This window comes from Mandrillus leucophaeus, unplaced genomic scaffold, assembly GCF_000951045.1.
Source record: "Mandrillus leucophaeus isolate KB7577 unplaced genomic scaffold, Mleu.le_1.0 Scaffold1094, whole genome shotgun sequence".
Classification (NCBI taxonomy): Eukaryota; Metazoa; Chordata; class Mammalia; order Primates; family Cercopithecidae; genus Mandrillus; species Mandrillus leucophaeus.
The window spans coordinates 324,850-340,782 of NW_012099143.1; the positions used below are offsets into that span (position 1 = coordinate 324,850).

Consider the following 15,933-nt stretch of genomic DNA (forward strand, 5'->3'; position numbering starts at 1 on the left):
TTGCATAAATGTAAAACTCTGATTATCCCAGGACGACGGTAAAAGATGATTAAGCAAAAGATACACATTAAGTATAATTTCCTGCAAATTGGTATCATCATCAAATAGGGACATAGCTTATTATCCATAATTAACCAAACCAAGTCCCAGAATATGAAAGTCAATAAAACAGTTCAACTTGATTTTAAAAACACACAAAATCCTTTAATGCCACATTCTATAAATTCAAATCTTGTTTAGAAATACATCTGCAATTAATTTCCTCAACATTAATTTTAACAAGTTTAGGTTGAAGTATTGCAAATATACTGTGCCTGGTAATAAAAGATACTAAAAAAGGTTATCCTAGAATGATACTGATTTACCTTGTATACTACGAATGTCTAAAAGTAATAATTTTTAAAAACAATTGAAGAATAAAGACTAAAATGGAAACAGAGGCTAATATTTTATAAGTTTGTTACTAGGAACATCCAGTCACCCTAACAAAACTTTTAGCATCAAATCAAAATTCCCTACTTATTTCAGTCATTTCTGCATCACAAAATAGTTTTGCTTTTATTATTATGCTTCAGTGATTCCTGATGGAACACAGGAAAAGAAGATACCCTAGAATCAAACAGGAACTTGACAAAGCCATGGTTTTACCCCCCCTTTTTTTTTTTTCAAAAAATTCTGAATTTTGAGGACACGGAAAAAAAGATAGGGGATTTTTCTTACCAAGCCCTGCTGGTAGAATATACTTTTACTTAAAGAAAACAGGGTTTCTAATAAAAATCAGCTTGGCACAGGTACTTAATTTTTACATCTCTTTAAAAGGACTTGCTCTGTAACAGCTGTGATACTTAAGAATGTAATATCAAAGTTCCTTTCTTTCACTAGTCGTGGTTCCACCAAGTCAGTCATTTTCAACGAAACAAAAACCAATGAGTAAAGGTTCAGTTAACCATCCGAAGTGTTACAAAGATTACATTAACTAGGTGCTCAGGTAAATCGAACACCAATTGTACCGATTTTTTCAGTTTTTGGTTATATATCAGAAAAGAATAAGAACAAGAACAAAGGAAAAGGATAGATTATTAAAAAATAATACATTTCATTTAAAATGTTACCTTAAAGGGAAACACAAACAATGGATAAAATAGTTGCTATATCCCTGTCACACTGAAGCAGCACAGTAATATTGGTGTTTAATACATATTTCACTACGCCAATATTTACGTGCTGCTAGAGTGGAACAAGTATGTCAGTTCATCCAAACATAAAATGAACATCTGATGATGAAAACATAGTTTTGAATGAATTTCCTTAAATTTCTAGAGCAGCAAATAATGATTCGCATCTTGACTGTAGTATGTAAACCATGATGTGCTGCTACAGTACTTTAAGGCCTCAAAAATACAGGATTCATCCAACCTAACTTTATAGAAAAAAAAGTAACAAGAATAAGATAATCTTGGAAGTCTTTAATAAACTTACCTGTAAAATTAAAAATCTATTATGGTCTAAGTCAATTCCATGGCTTCGAAGAAGATTTCCAACATCCTTAAATGTCTTTTTCTTTCCACTTATGTGATAGACAGAAGTATTATCTCTGTAGGCCGTTCTGGATACATAGAAATTACTGTTCGGAATGACTTCATAATCATCCCCTTCCTGTTTTGAGGAAAAACAAAACCAGAAAACAATTGTTGGTATTAAGTCATAGGCCTACTTCAAAATTCACTCATTTCATACTGAAACTAATTCTATGGATTAAAAACTTCAATTGAACACACACACAAACTGCCAGAAGTTCTCAATAATAACTCGGCTTAGCAAAGAATTGATAGTTTTCCATGCTGCTTGGTCTCTTTCTCAAAGATCACGAAAACCAAGAAGCCAAACCAACCAGCCAACGAAAAAACCCACCTCCAAACAAGCCTAAAAACATTAATGATTCAGAAGAGGTAGACAAGATTCCTACCATATTCAAAACTCACACAAATTATTAACATGTTGACAGATTTAAAAAGCTGCAGCTTTTAAAAATGATGATTCAAAGAAAAAGGAAGGAAGGTAGTAACGGGGTGATACAGTTTAGTTTTTTTGTGTGGGAGGGTAAAGAGTGTGCCATTAATTTAAAGTAAAAAGCATCACAAAATAACAACTAAATTCCCTAGGTTTTCTTTTAAACAAACAAGATGTAAAAAAAAAAATCAATTGCAAATCTACTTTAACACTCACTTTCCCTTACCCTTAAAAGTTCTGTCATACTGAAGCAATGGCTTCTAAAATTTAGATAAATCAAATGTAATTAATAGGCAATGGAATAAAATCTGATTTACCGGCAATCTATTTTCCAACTCAACTTGTACAATAGAAAGCACAAAAGAAACCAAATTAAAATAGATGATTCTGTGTAATTAAAGCACTTTGTACTTTTTTTAAAAAAAAGGAAAACAAAATTCAAAAGCCAAATCACCTCCCAATTTCATTATGTAATTAGTTTTCTATATTTTTAGGTTCCATCGAGTCATTTTTGAACAATTAATTTCCTACATTAATTATTAAACAGAAGCAAAAGTATCAACAGGTAAATAATCTAGACATTTTACCTGTAATTGTCTCTATTTCTAGAAAACAAACATTAGCTTGCCCTTCCCCCATTTCAAAAGGACTTAATCACAGCAGTAGTCAAACTGAAGCAAAGCTCCTTCATATTATAGATACTCAGGGGCCACTAACATTAAAGTTAAAATGCATTGAAATAATAAAGATGGTAAAACCAGCCAATTGCCATATTTTCAAGTTTAGCTAATTTATTCTAAAGCAACCAAAATATAACTTTAAAAATGAACCCAATATTTACAGTAAAATAATGCCTATTTAGTACTCGGGATCCTAAAACTGCTCAATGTTTTTATTCCAAAAAGGATTACTACGAACTATTTGTAATTCATTTCTTTAGCTAAAAATTTAATATTTTAAAAGGCACCACCACCACTCCCCCAAAATAAAACATGGTCAGAGGTAATGAAACCAATACTTTCTGCTATAATTGCATACAAATTTCTTAAAGTCAAAAATAATAAAATATGCAATGCATTTAAGTCCATTTGCCTTGCTTAAACTTGTCAATAACTAAACAGTAAAAATCCCTTACCTTATCAATTATCTTTTGAAAATGAACTTCTACGGTACAACTCTGAATGTCCTTGTGTTCATCAGAATTATGTATTAATACTGAGAGTTTTTTAGATCTTATTTTTTGTGCTCGATAGCCAAACACAAAAAGCATAGAATCAATAACATTGGATTTGCCACTGCCATTTGGCCCGATAATACAGGAAAAGCGCTGCATTAAAAAAACAAAAACAAAACAAGTAAAAGTTCATAAGGTCAAGCTAATACTACTGATTTTAACTTAAACCGTTCAGTTTTTTTACTTTACTTGCAGTTAAAAACTGCAAGTATTTAAAAGTTTTTATTGCTAATCACGAACATACAACTTGAGTTTTCTTACATCAAGTTCTCCTCTCTTAAAAGTTTCAACATTTAATAAGAATGCTCTAATTCTAACGCAAACGTTTTAGAAAACTCATTTTATAGTTAAATTATCTAAGGGTTCCAACGAAAGCTTTAAGAAAAAAAATTATCTAAGGGAAAATACTATTTCAAACAAAAACACCGACTCCATTCAATGGAAAACTTTACAGCTAGAGGTACCAAAGATAACCAGATAAACAAAAGATAATTTAAGTGTTAAAATCATATGAAACGTGTGTGCGTGTGCGAGAGAGAGAGAGAGAGAGAGAAAGAGAGAAAGAGAGAAAGAGAGAAAGAGAGAAAGAGAGAGAGAGAGAGAGAGAGAGAGAGAGAGAAAGAGAGAAAGAGAGAAAGAGAGAAAGAGAAAGAATGGCTATCAGGATAAACAGGGAGTGAGTGAATTTTAGTTTAGTTACAAAACTGAAACATCTTGTAAAGACGTTATTACAATAGTTATTTAAAAGTTATAAAATAGTTATTTCCATACAAATACCTTATGGAAAGGTCCCAGAATTTTCTCCCCAGCATACGATTTGAAGTTCTGGTTTACAATATGAGTTATCATAAGCCGAGGAGCTCCAGCTTCATTGGTCATTGCTGGAGGCGGGGGAGGAGGAATGCTATTCAAAATCTCTTCTAAACTTCTATTATCAAGCTCCTCACTTGCAGTCTCTAAGTCAGTGAAAGGAAAGGAAAAGGAAGGCAAACGGGGGAAAAGCCTACATTAGTGCAATTAGTTCGGAGAACTAATGACTGCCCGTCTTTAAAAGTAGGGGATGGAGGGATGTTATTTATGAAACTTAGGAGTCTGTATTTTCCACTTAAATATGTTATTATCTTAAACTCATGGGGGCGACTAAACCTTCAGCTTGATTTTATTAAAAAAGAAATTCTTGAAAGAAATGCCACCAGTCACAAAATTCTATATACCTATACCTAATCTTAAGAGTCAAAACACTACATCATAGAGCTAATCTGGGAAAACCATAACAAGCTATTTCCTGCTGTCTATCCTAAACAGGAGGTTAAATCCTAAGGCTCTAGATCCAATTATCCGTACCGCTGAGCACCTCGAACCTTCATTCTGGAAACTCATGAACTTCAGCGACACTGCCACGAGAGTTTAATAATGTCACCCAACTCCTGGACTCACAAAAGCTACAGTGGTTTCAAATAAATTACCGTCTTTTCTTTAAAGGCAATCTAAGACCACGGAGGTGAGGTTAGGGTCAAGAAACTTTTCATCATGCTCACAGTCATATTGATTGTCTCTGGGAAAAAAATCCACTTGCTCTTGATTGACCGTCTCGATTTTAGCGGAAATACAATAAAGACGTCTGTACCATTCCACAGGTCACAAACAAAAATTCACAACTGAACCCGTTTGCTCGCCCCCATCCCTTCCAGCGCCGTTACACCAAAATTGCACGGGAGTCTTATCTCAAAGTTGCCAAACGGCTCTCCTAAGCCTCTACGGGACCGACACCGGATCTTCAGACTTCAACCCCGCAGCCTCTAGCCCGCGCTCAACAACCCCAGCCAGCCTCGGGCTGGGCGCGCGTTCCTGAGGAGTCGCGGCGGGTCACTCACCTGCGGCGGTGGCTGGGCTCTCCGCGCGGCCGGACGGCGGCTCAGGCTCCGCGTCGCTGCTGGCGCCGTCAGGGGACGGCGGCGGCCCTTCCTCTCTGCGCCGGGCAGTGGAGGGCTGGGTGCCTTTACGGGGCATGGTTGCTGGGGCCGAGGGAGAGCCGGGAGCAAGTGAGCCCACGGGCTGCTACACCGCGCCCGCCCCACCCGGGGAAACCTCGGTCCACCGGCTTCCATGAGCCCCGCTTAACACCCCGCTTAGAGGCAGTGGGAGTTCGGGCAGGGAGCCATCGAAAGACACTAGTGGTAAGAAGGCAGGACTGGTTTCTTAACAAGACCTATGTAAGTGAGAAAAACTAGAGGTGCCTGAGGATCAATCAAGGACTGAGCAACTGCTTATTTATTTTTTTAAAAGCCCTCCACCCGTCCGCCCATAGTATAAGCGTGTAATACTCGCTAACGCATTTCTAACGGAGGAACTCCCATACGCCGGCATTTCCGGACATTCCCACGCTCTCGGCGCCAGGGATGCAAGCGCACCGACAGGGAGAAACGAGTTCGTGTCAGGGTCAGGATCCCGCGGCTAGCAACTCTCTCTAGAACGGTGAGGACTTCACTGGCGACTCGCCGCCCGCTTTCGTCTGCCCGCCTTTTAGCTCCCGGTGCCGTTGACGGCCCGAAGCATAACGAGGTCTCCCTCCTCTCCGCGATCCGACCGCTAAGGGCGAAGGCTGGAACCAACCACTAACAACTTCAAGTCGGACGCTGGCAGCGCTTGCTAATTTTGGGGTGGCAAGAGTTTGTCTCTCCAGCTCCCCGGGCGGAGTCCCGTTGGACAGTAAACCATGAAAGGTCACCAGCGAAGGCTGAGACCCGGTGACTAGTCCCTTGGCAGAAGAGAGAGGGGTAGGGGGAGACGCCCTTTCCCAGATAGAGACCAGGATTTTTTAAAGAAGAGATCTGCGAGGCTCGGGGCCTCCCCAAGACGTCTGAGTAGCTTGGAAAAGTGGCGCCCGGGAGTTGCGCGCGGGAGCCCGGGCCGCCGGGGAGCGGCCGAGGGGGGAGGGGTGACAGCAAGAGAAATCTCCCAGCGGCAGCCTCAGCCCGGACTTCGTCGCTCCGGCTCAAGGCCTCTATTTTCCAGGCGCTCGCGGACAAGGCAGGAAGTAAGAGCGTGACAACCTGACCAGGAAGAGAAGTACTTTACCTGCGAGACAGTCCGCTCAGACCAAAGCTGGAAACGGTTGTGTAGTATCCACCTCTCTGCTCCTACCGGTGTTTCGGCTCCGGGTCCTTCACTCGAAAATGGCGCCTAAAATACAAACTCGAACGGAAATTCGTTACAAATGCGCGCAATGATTTCTGGGATCCACTAATTTGAAAAAAAGTGCGGCGATTACCACCGCCATCTTATGGTCGCTCCTGCGCATGCGCGAGCTCCTGGCGTGACCTACGCGGTAGAAGTTTCTACTAAGTGAAAAGGAAGAGCGAGGGATTGTTTTCTCTGTGGTCTACAACAGCAGCACTGTTATTAAAAATATTTGGAAAAACAACCTGGCAAGTTTTGAAAAATAGCTTTTTGAAAAGGTTAGGGTTCCGCTCACAGCGGGAGGCGGGGCTCAGTGGTCCAGAAACGCCTCTTCAGAAGAGGGCGGGCTCAGCGAGAGGCGGGGTTTCTGGCCCACTCGGATGACGTACCGCGTAAAAGTATCGCGGGAAGAGGAAGGGAGCGTAACTCTAAGAAGTCACTATGGTGACGGGGAGGTCGGGAGGCTTCTTGGTAACTGGTACCAGGTATTTCAGAGCAATCGCCACCGCTTTCCTGGAACTTGAGGTAAATCTCTTCACCTCTGGACCTGGTGGGAAAAGGGTTTGGAAGTTGTAGGCGTCACTGGATCCCATCTTTCTTGTTTTGAAGGTGTGTGCTTCGTGAAGCATCATTTTCTGTCTTCCTGGCGGCAGCGAGGCTCTGGGTGTAGCTTTTGGGATGAGAAGGAGGAGGCCCTGAATTTGAAGGGAGTAGAGAGACAACTAGAAGAAGACCTGGATTAGTGATAGCTTAGTCCACATGTGAATAGCTCAATAACGATTTTCGAGTTACTGGTTTTTAGATCATTGTTGTTACTAGTGAAAGGTTTCGGTCTTTTAAAATAGTTTGACTAAAAGGCTCTTTAATGGAAAAAACGACTCGCCAGTGTTCTGGTTATTTTTATGAGGAAATTATCGATGAGCAAATATTCCCTAAGTAGCTTTTGTATACATTGCACTGGATAAGACATAATTAGGATTAGTAAGCAAGTTTGGCAATTCCTGTTCCCCGAGAACAGGAATTTTAGTTTTAGTGGGTTTTTAACCTGAGGTCTGTGGATCTGGTGGTAGGTGATTGGGTTTCACAGTTCATAACTCGCCTAACATTGTATACATAATTCTATGTGCATTTTTTTGGGAAGTTAGTTTTCCTACAGCTTTAATCAGAATCTCATACTTGCTCCTAATTCCCTGCATTGTTAAAGAGCCACCATCTCATTTGACTATCTCCAGTATTCATGCAACAACTCTTAAGTACTTGACATTGAGAACTACTAGCCTCTTTTTTTTTTTCTTCAACTTTTGCTTACTTAGGGTCTGGCATGTTAAAGCACCAAAAAATCTGCCTTCCAGATGAATTTACATGATCACTCTAAATATATTATGGTTCTTCTCTCGAAGAGCATTAAGTCAGGTTCAGTGATTCTCAAAAAGGCGTGGAGAGCTATGGCCCTCCCAACCAATTGTAAGAATTTGGTGAGGTTGGGAGGCTGGTGTGTTTTAAATAAGCATAGACTCAATATCGTGATATATCTTTATGTTTGAAGTTAAAAACTATTGTTTTCATAAACTATAGAAATAAAGCTTAATGAAAAAAAGTTTTTTGACTGGTAAGCATACCAAGAAGATATAAGGATTATCTTTGAGAGCTTCTGGAATTTTTGCATTTCCAAAGGTTGTAAAACACTACAAAACCTGAGTTGGAGAGGTATCAACTATGCGGATCACCTGAGGTTGGGAGTTCGAGACCAGCCTGACCAACATGGAGAAACCCCGTCTCTACTAAAAATAAAAAATTAGCTGGACACGATGGAGCATGCCTGTAATCCCAGCTACTAGGGAGGCTGAGGCAGGAGAATCGCTTGAATCCGGGAAGTGGAGGTTGCGGTGAGCCGAGATAGCGCTTTTGCACTCTAGCCTGGGCAACAAAAGCGAAACAGCGTCTCGAAAAAAAAAAAAAGTATAGATCAAATTGAGTGGTGTATTTGGGGGAACAGAGCACATTGTAGTGGAAAGATGTAATATAGAAAACAGAATCGTAAGTTCCGTCATTTTTTAGGTATATGCTTGACAGTTTCCTCCTTTTGTCAATCTTGAGAGTATTTATTTATGAAACTAGCATATAATACCTGTCTCATCATACTGTTTATGATTGTTCATCTAGCACATATTCCATAAGGATTTGATTTTGCTGTGTTTATGACACTGAACTTATTAAAGTATGCTAAGGACGAATACTGGGATATCAAGTTAGAGGAAGGGTAGTTTCTGAAGGATCTTGAAAACCAAGTCAAGGATGTTAGATACGATATGGAGGAAACGGCTTTTAGAACAATTCTGAGCCAAGGAATGACTTGGTAAATATAGGAAGAATAATTAACAGTAGTTATGTGGGATGTGTTAATGGGGAAAGAAAATGAGATCAGTCTAGGCTTTCGTTAAGATTGTTACTATATAACAATAAGTGAGAAGTGCCTACACAGTAGGATGGAAAAAAATCTGGAGTCATTTTGGGGGAAAAATCTATAGCTTTTGTAAATTGTCATGGTTCAGAGTGTAAACCCTTGAAGTCAGTCATGTACTATTCTTTGTGTATCCTTGAATTAGTGATAAGGTATAGGAAGAACGATAAGTCACAGAAACATAGTTTTGATAAATTGACCGATGGCCTTAAATTTAATTGAACCTAACTATTGCCCACTCAGAAATTTTGAAAAGGGGCATAAACCAGGTTGTATAATGAGAAAACATAACAAACAGCTACAGAGTAGACTTAAATCTGGAGATTTATATATACCACAAAAATAAGACATTCAGAATAAGTATAATTTTTGAGACGATATTAGAGTCACAAGAAATAAAGACTTTTGGTTGATTGTTGCCAATATTTTGGATATGTCTCATGAAATTAACAGAGTTTAATTACAAAGAGAAGCTAGCCTACCTGGAAAAGACTGGGTTACAATCATTTTGGAAAGTATTGCTATAACCAGGTCTTATCTTCCTAGTCTAAAATAATCTGCCAGTTATCTCTATTTGCAATTTCAGGCAGTCTTAGAAGGAAAACCTCACTTTTTACATTAGAAAAAAATTATACCCCACAGGAAGAAATACGTTCAAAGAGAAAAATTGGAATTACAGTCTTAATTTTCAATTCTTTAAGTGCAAGGTTTTTTCATCATTTTAATAATACGTGTTTTGTTTGCCTTCTCATGTCATAACATTTCAGAAAGGCTGAAATTAGATTTCTCAGTAAATATTTGAAAAGATTAAGTTTGTAATTGTAAATATTTAGATAAATTAGATATTAACTAATATGATTTTATGTAAGTATTGTATAAATATTTAGATTATATTGTTCAAAATTAATAGATATAGACACAGTGCAGATAGAAGTGAATATTCCTCCTGATAATATAAGCCCCTTGGTATATTAATGTTACAGAAACACACATAACTTATCACCAAAAACCCAGGAAGCTAGAAGGCAGAACAGCTCTTTTTTGGAAATGTTATATTGAAAGATAAGTATGTTTTTATTCTGTAGGTTGGAATTCTGGAAAGATATATTCAACAAGCAGTAGAGGTACAGAGTATGGCTTAAGAGAGAAAATAAAATGGGTAGTGTTATAAGAATAACTGGAACACTAAAATAGGTTAGGTTTTTAAGATTGTAAGTGGAGAGAAGTTAGCACCAGACCAAGGATATTAAGAAAATGTTCATTTTTAGAATGTAAGAAGAAATAATTACAGTAATATCTAGGATAGGACCCTCTTGATTACAAGTGACAGAAAACCCAATACAAATTGTCTTGAGAAAAAACAAATATTGTCTCCTATAACTAAAAAGTCAGGTGACTATAACTGGATTGAGGGTTCAGACAAAGACACAAGGGTTTGGCTTCTTTCCTTGCTTTGAACTCCACTGTGTTGGCAGTATTTTCAGGTTCCGTATGATAGTCTCTAGCACCTTTAGGTTCTCCCCTTGCTGTGGTAAGATAGCTACAGCAATTCCAGCCTCATATCTTCTAAAATTAAAATCCAAGGGGGAATGAGAGTTTCTCTTCCCCAGCATTGATTTGAATAAAAGTCCTGGGCCACCTGTGAAACAGTCTGTGCAAAGGGAATGGAATGCTCTAATTGGCTTAAGTCTGGGCCTCATGCCACATGGGCTAACAGTGAGGAAGTGGTTGTTGCAAAGAGAAATTCTTTTTAGGTAGGAAAAGAATGAATATACATATGCAGGGTGAAAAAACAACTTTCACGGGAAATACTAACATTTATTAAGTACTTACTATGTATAGGGTACTCTACTGGACACTTTACATACTTTATCTCATTTAGTCATTATAACTAATTTGTCAGGTAGGTATTATTAGCCTCATTTTACGTAAGAAAGAAAGCAAAGTATAGTATCTTCATGAAGATAAGCCAGGTGAGAGTTTTAATAAGAAGGGATTCACGTGTGGAGAATGGTGATCTTATAAAAATATCATTTATTAGGGTTTTGTAGAAATGCAGAAATGCATAAAAATTGGGTCATAATCCCTTTCACTCAGATAATCCTATATTAAATATATAAATGGATAGATTAAAAAGTACTGTGAGTATTGTTAAAAACTTCAAACAGAACAGAAGTATATAAAATTAGAATTTAAAGCTTTCCTTCTCATCCCAGTGCCCCTATTCTTTTAGAGGTCTCCATTATTAAGTGTCTTGCATATCTTCCCAGAAAAATGTTTTGGTATCCACCAGCTTAAATATATCTCATTTTTTCTTTTCACAAAAGGAATTGAATTATATAATACAGCTGTATATCTTGCTTTTGTCATTTAACATAGACATCTTTCTGTATCAATATGTACAAGTTCATCTCATTTTTAAAATAGTTTTTTTTTTTTTCTTTTTTGAGATGGAGTCTCACTGTGTCACCCAGGCTGGAGTGTACTGACAATCTCGGCTCACTGCTACCTCCACCTCCCGAGTTCAAGTGCTTCTCTTGCCTCAGCCTCCTGAGTAGCTGGGATTACAGGCGCCTGCCACCACATCCAGCTAATTTTCGTTTTTGTTTGTTTGTTTGTTTTTGTTTTTGTAGAGATGGGGTTTCACTATGTTGGCTAGGCTGGTCTCAAACTCCTGACCTCAAGTGATCCACCCACCTCAGCCTCCCAATATGCTGGGATTACAGGTGTGAGCCACCATGTCCGCCAAAAATAGTGTTAAAACACAACCTTCAACTATATCAGCTATGTGATTTTTTAAAAATGTTAGTGGAATTAAAAGTGTGAATTAAAGGTGACTACATACTTTTAAATTTGTGAATCATATAGTTTAGTGGTTAGAATTTATTAGACCACCCCACAGAAGAATTATAAGTATAGCCAATAAGAATAATACTGAAGTATGGCTATTAATCATAGCTAGAATTTCAAGGAAACGTAAATACCACAGCATTTAGCAAATGCATACAGGAATTGAGATGGGGTGGGAGTTGAAGGTCTTCACTAATTAAACCACGGTTGTCCAACCCACGGCCCGTGGGCCACATGTGACCCAGGACGGCCTTGAATGCAGCCCAACACAAATTTGTAAACTTCCTTAAAACATAATGAGATTTTTTGTGATTTTTTTTTCTTTAGCTCATCAGCTATCATTAATGTTAGTGTATTTTATGTGTGGCCCAAGACAATTCTTCCTCCAATGTGGTCTAGGGAAGCCGAAAGATTGGACACCCCTAATAAAGTAAACTACTGTACTGTTTCCTGTGGTTAAGCCTTTGAGTCTGTGCCTGAAAATGGTCAGCCTGCTTCTCTATCTTTTCTACCATGCAAGAGATCTCAGCTCAAGTCTGCAAGTTCTGTGATGGCACCAATCTGAATAAAAGGCTTGCCTTTCCCCTTTCTCCTTTCTCTATTGGAGAAGAGACACAGGAGTCTGGTCAGAGCTATCAATTTAGGGGACTGTTGATAAAATCTGTACTTCTTTTAATAGGAACTTGGTTAGTAATAAGCCAGCCTGCTGTCTCTATTAACTAGTATGCAAGTGACCCAAAGAAAACTTGGTATAAATATGCTTGTGATCTAGCTCTTAAATTTCTTATCTATCCTTCACATTCTTGTTCACTACTAGAGATATTTCTGCCACTTCTTATCTACAGGTACATTCTTGTTAACAAGTCATGGTCTCCCTGTTTATCACCTAAAATTTTTCTTATTGTTAGTGCTTTTACCTCTTAGTTTTATTTCCTAAATCTAATTCCTTTATTTTCTTTTTTAAAAACCATCTGTTTTACAGTTCAGTGACATTAAGTGTATCCACAGTTGTGCCACTGTCACATGCATTCATTCATCTATCCATCCACAGAACTCTTTTCATCTTGCAGAACTGAAACTGTACTCATTGAACAATAACTCACTATTCTCCGTTCCCCTAGCCCCTGGCAGCCATCATTCTACTTTTTGTTTCTATGAATTTGACTACTTTAGGTACCTTATATAAGTGGAATCATATAGTATTTGTCCTTTTTTACTAGCTTTTTTCAATTAGCATAATGCTTACTTAGGTCTAACTCTTAATTATATTTTCCTGATTTTAACTCTTCCATATTATAAACACATATATCCACACAGGGATGTAAAATCTATAAACATTTAAATTTCTAATTTTTGATAATACTTACAGAGTTCTGTAATGAACAGATTTGAATATACAGTCTCAGACTATGATGGTTTGACATGATTTATATTGACTTTATGACGGTGTGAAAGGGAAGCACTTTTCAGTAGAAACTGTCTTTAAATTTTGAATTTTGATCTTTTTTTGGGCTAGCAATACATGATATGATGCTCTCTTGGGATGCCTGGCAGTGGGCAGCCCGCCACAACTCCCAGTCAACCACATGATCATGGCGTAAACAACTGGTAAGTTATAGTATGCAACTATAGGCTAATGTGAGTGTTCTAAGCATATTTAAGGTAGACTAGACTAAGCTATGATGTTTGGTATGTTACGTGTGTTAAATGTATTTTTGACTTAATGATATTTTCAACTTATGATGGGTTTCTTGGATGTAACCCCTTTGTAAATTGTTGAGGAGCATCTGTATATCTTGGTGTACATTCATATGTGTAGAGTGAATTCCTATGACTAGCAATTATTCCCAGTGTACATTGCTTATATGATACTTTCTTTGCATCAGTAGCTTCTAGTTTAAAATATGGCATAGATCGTAGATTTGGCAGAGCCTTAGTTTTATTAATATTTACCTGTGTTTCAGCTATAAGGAAGTGTAGAGAGGAAATAATTTGTTTTGTATAATGGAAAGAAGGACTCATAAGACATGGAATTCCCCAAACATAGGAAATGCAGCACCAATTGACCTACCCTTCAATAATGTATGGAAGTATCTATTTCTCTGTACTGGCCAACTTGGTTTTGGGTATTTTGCATTTGGCCACTCGGAGAACAGAACAATGTATCTGGTTGTTTTAATTTTCATTTCTATAATTATAATTGAGGCTGGGCATTGCTTCTTGTTTCTGATTGCCCATAACCATCTTTATATTTCTACGAACTATGGATCTGTACATTTTAAAAAATAAAAGGTACCCTATTATCAGTGCCCTTGATCAAATGATTTCTAAGGGGACTGTGCTCTCTTAGTTTTCCTCTGTTTCCATGATATTGCTAATCTATCCCTGTCCACTGGGTCCTTTGCTTCCAAACTTGTTGTTTGCTTCCAAACATGCTAAGGTGTACCCTAATATAAAAGGCCTTCATAGCTATAGCTGTATTTCTTTCCTTTAACCCCTATACTTATATACTTTTTAACACACACACGTATATATATATATACAGCATATTAATACACACACATACTACTACATCTATCTATCTACACTTACAGATCTTTAACTTCTGCACCTATAAGCTGTGCCTACTGGCTTCATATTTTCTCCATTTGTTCATTGGACAAACGTTTACTGAACACTTACTGTAAAGAAGGCATGGTTCTAGTTGCAGGGGATTTTTGGGTGCACAAAACACAAAAATTTCTGCCCTTATGGAGCTTACATCTTAGAAAGGGGCAACAGTAAGTAAAATACATAGTATGACAGACAGACGTAATAGGGTATACAGAGAAGGCTTTACTGAGAAGTGACTTTTGGGCAAAGATATAAAGAAGGAAAGGGGAGTAAGCCATACAGCTCTCAGGGGATAGGGATTCCAGGCAGGATATGGTAAATACAAAGGCCCTGAGGCAGGAGCATGCTTGAAAGAAAAGCATAGATGTCATTGTGGCTGGAGCAGTTTTAGTGAAAGTGGAGAGAAGCAGAAGATATTGTCAGAGAAATAATGGGTATATTACTCAGGGCTCTCTAGAGAAACAGACCAACATGGGGTATATACAGCATACCTCAGAGATACTGCAGGTTGGGTACCCAACCACCACAATAAAGCTAATATTGCAATAAAGTAAGTCCCATGAAGTTTTTGGTTTCCCACTGCATATAAAAGTCATATTTACACCACATGGTAGTCTCTTAAGTGTGCAGTAGTAATATATCTAAGAAAAGAATGTACATAGCTTAATGAAAAACTACTGTATTGCTAAAAAATGCTGATACTCATCTGAGACTTCAGTGAGTCATTAATGTTATTGTTGGCTGAGGATGTTGCCTGGATGTCAATGGCTGCTGACTGATTAGGATGGTGGTTGCTGAAGGTTGGGGTGGCTGTGGCAGTTTCTTAAAATAAAACAACAATAAAGTTTTCTGCCACCAGCTGCATTAGCACCTAACAAGAGAATCAGGATGTCATTTGAAGCTTTGAAGCCAGGCATTAACTTGTCCTTTCTAATTGTGAAAGTCCTAGATGACATCATCTTGACTGTTTCATCTACACTGAAAACCTGTTGTTTAGTGGAACCACCTGATTTCATTAATTATCTTAACTAGATCTAGATAACTTGCTGTAGCATCTAAGTTAGCACTTGCTGCTTCACTTTTTGCCTTCATGTTATGGAGAAGGCTTGTCTCCTTAAATCTCATGAACCAAACCCTGCTAGCTTCAGACTTTTCTTCTTCAGCTTCCTCACTGAGATTTCTCAGCGTTCATAGAATAAAAGAGAATTAGGGCCTTGCTCTGGATTAGGCTTTGGCGTAAGGGAATGTTGTGGCTGCTTTGATCTTCTATTCAGACCACTAAAACTTTCTCTATATGAGCAATAAGGCAGTTTTACTTTCTTATCATTCGTGTTTTCATTGAAGTAGCACTTTCAATTTTTTTCAAGAACTTTCTCTTTGCATTCACAACTTGGCTGTTTGGCACAAGAGACCTAGCTTTTGGCCTCTCTGGGCTTCCAACATGCCTTCCTCACTAAGCTTCATCATTTCTAGCTTTGGATTTAAAGTGATAGACCCTTCTCTTGAATACTTAGAGGCCATTGTGAGGTTATTAATTCACCTAATTTCAATATTGTTGTGTCTCAGAGAATAGGGATGTCTGAGG

General features: G+C 38.1%; 2 protein-coding genes across 4 annotated transcripts in view; one reads left to right on the forward strand and one right to left on the reverse strand.

Annotated features, from left to right (window-relative positions):
* The window catches only part of SMC4 (structural maintenance of chromosomes 4), a 37,044-nt gene extending 30,276 nt beyond the window's left edge, over window positions 1–6,768 (reverse strand). The window contains exons 1-5 of one of the 2 annotated variants that reach the window (XM_011989314.1): window positions 6,323–6,768; window positions 5,119–5,259; window positions 4,022–4,125; window positions 3,146–3,337; window positions 1,480–1,656 (exon numbers count right to left, since the gene is read on the reverse strand). In XM_011989314.1, the coding sequence (XP_011844704.1) occupies window positions 1,480–1,656; window positions 3,146–3,337; window positions 4,022–4,125; window positions 5,119–5,254 (609 nt within the window). In that variant the 5' untranslated portion in view covers window positions 5,255–5,259; window positions 6,323–6,768. Of the gene's footprint in view, window positions 1–1,479; window positions 1,657–3,145; window positions 3,338–4,021; window positions 4,201–5,118; window positions 5,260–6,322 lie in introns of both variants that reach the window. The other variant, XM_011989307.1, reaches the window with a different exon arrangement.
* The window catches only part of IFT80 (intraflagellar transport 80), a 136,584-nt gene continuing 126,452 nt past the window's right edge, over window positions 5,802–15,933 (forward strand). Inside the window, exons 1-2 of one of the 2 annotated variants that reach the window (XM_011989295.1) lie at window positions 5,802–6,672; window positions 12,063–12,220. The gene's annotated coding sequence lies outside the window, so the exon portion shown is untranslated. Of the gene's footprint in view, window positions 6,950–12,062; window positions 12,221–15,933 lie in introns of both variants that reach the window. The other variant, XM_011989286.1, reaches the window with a different exon arrangement.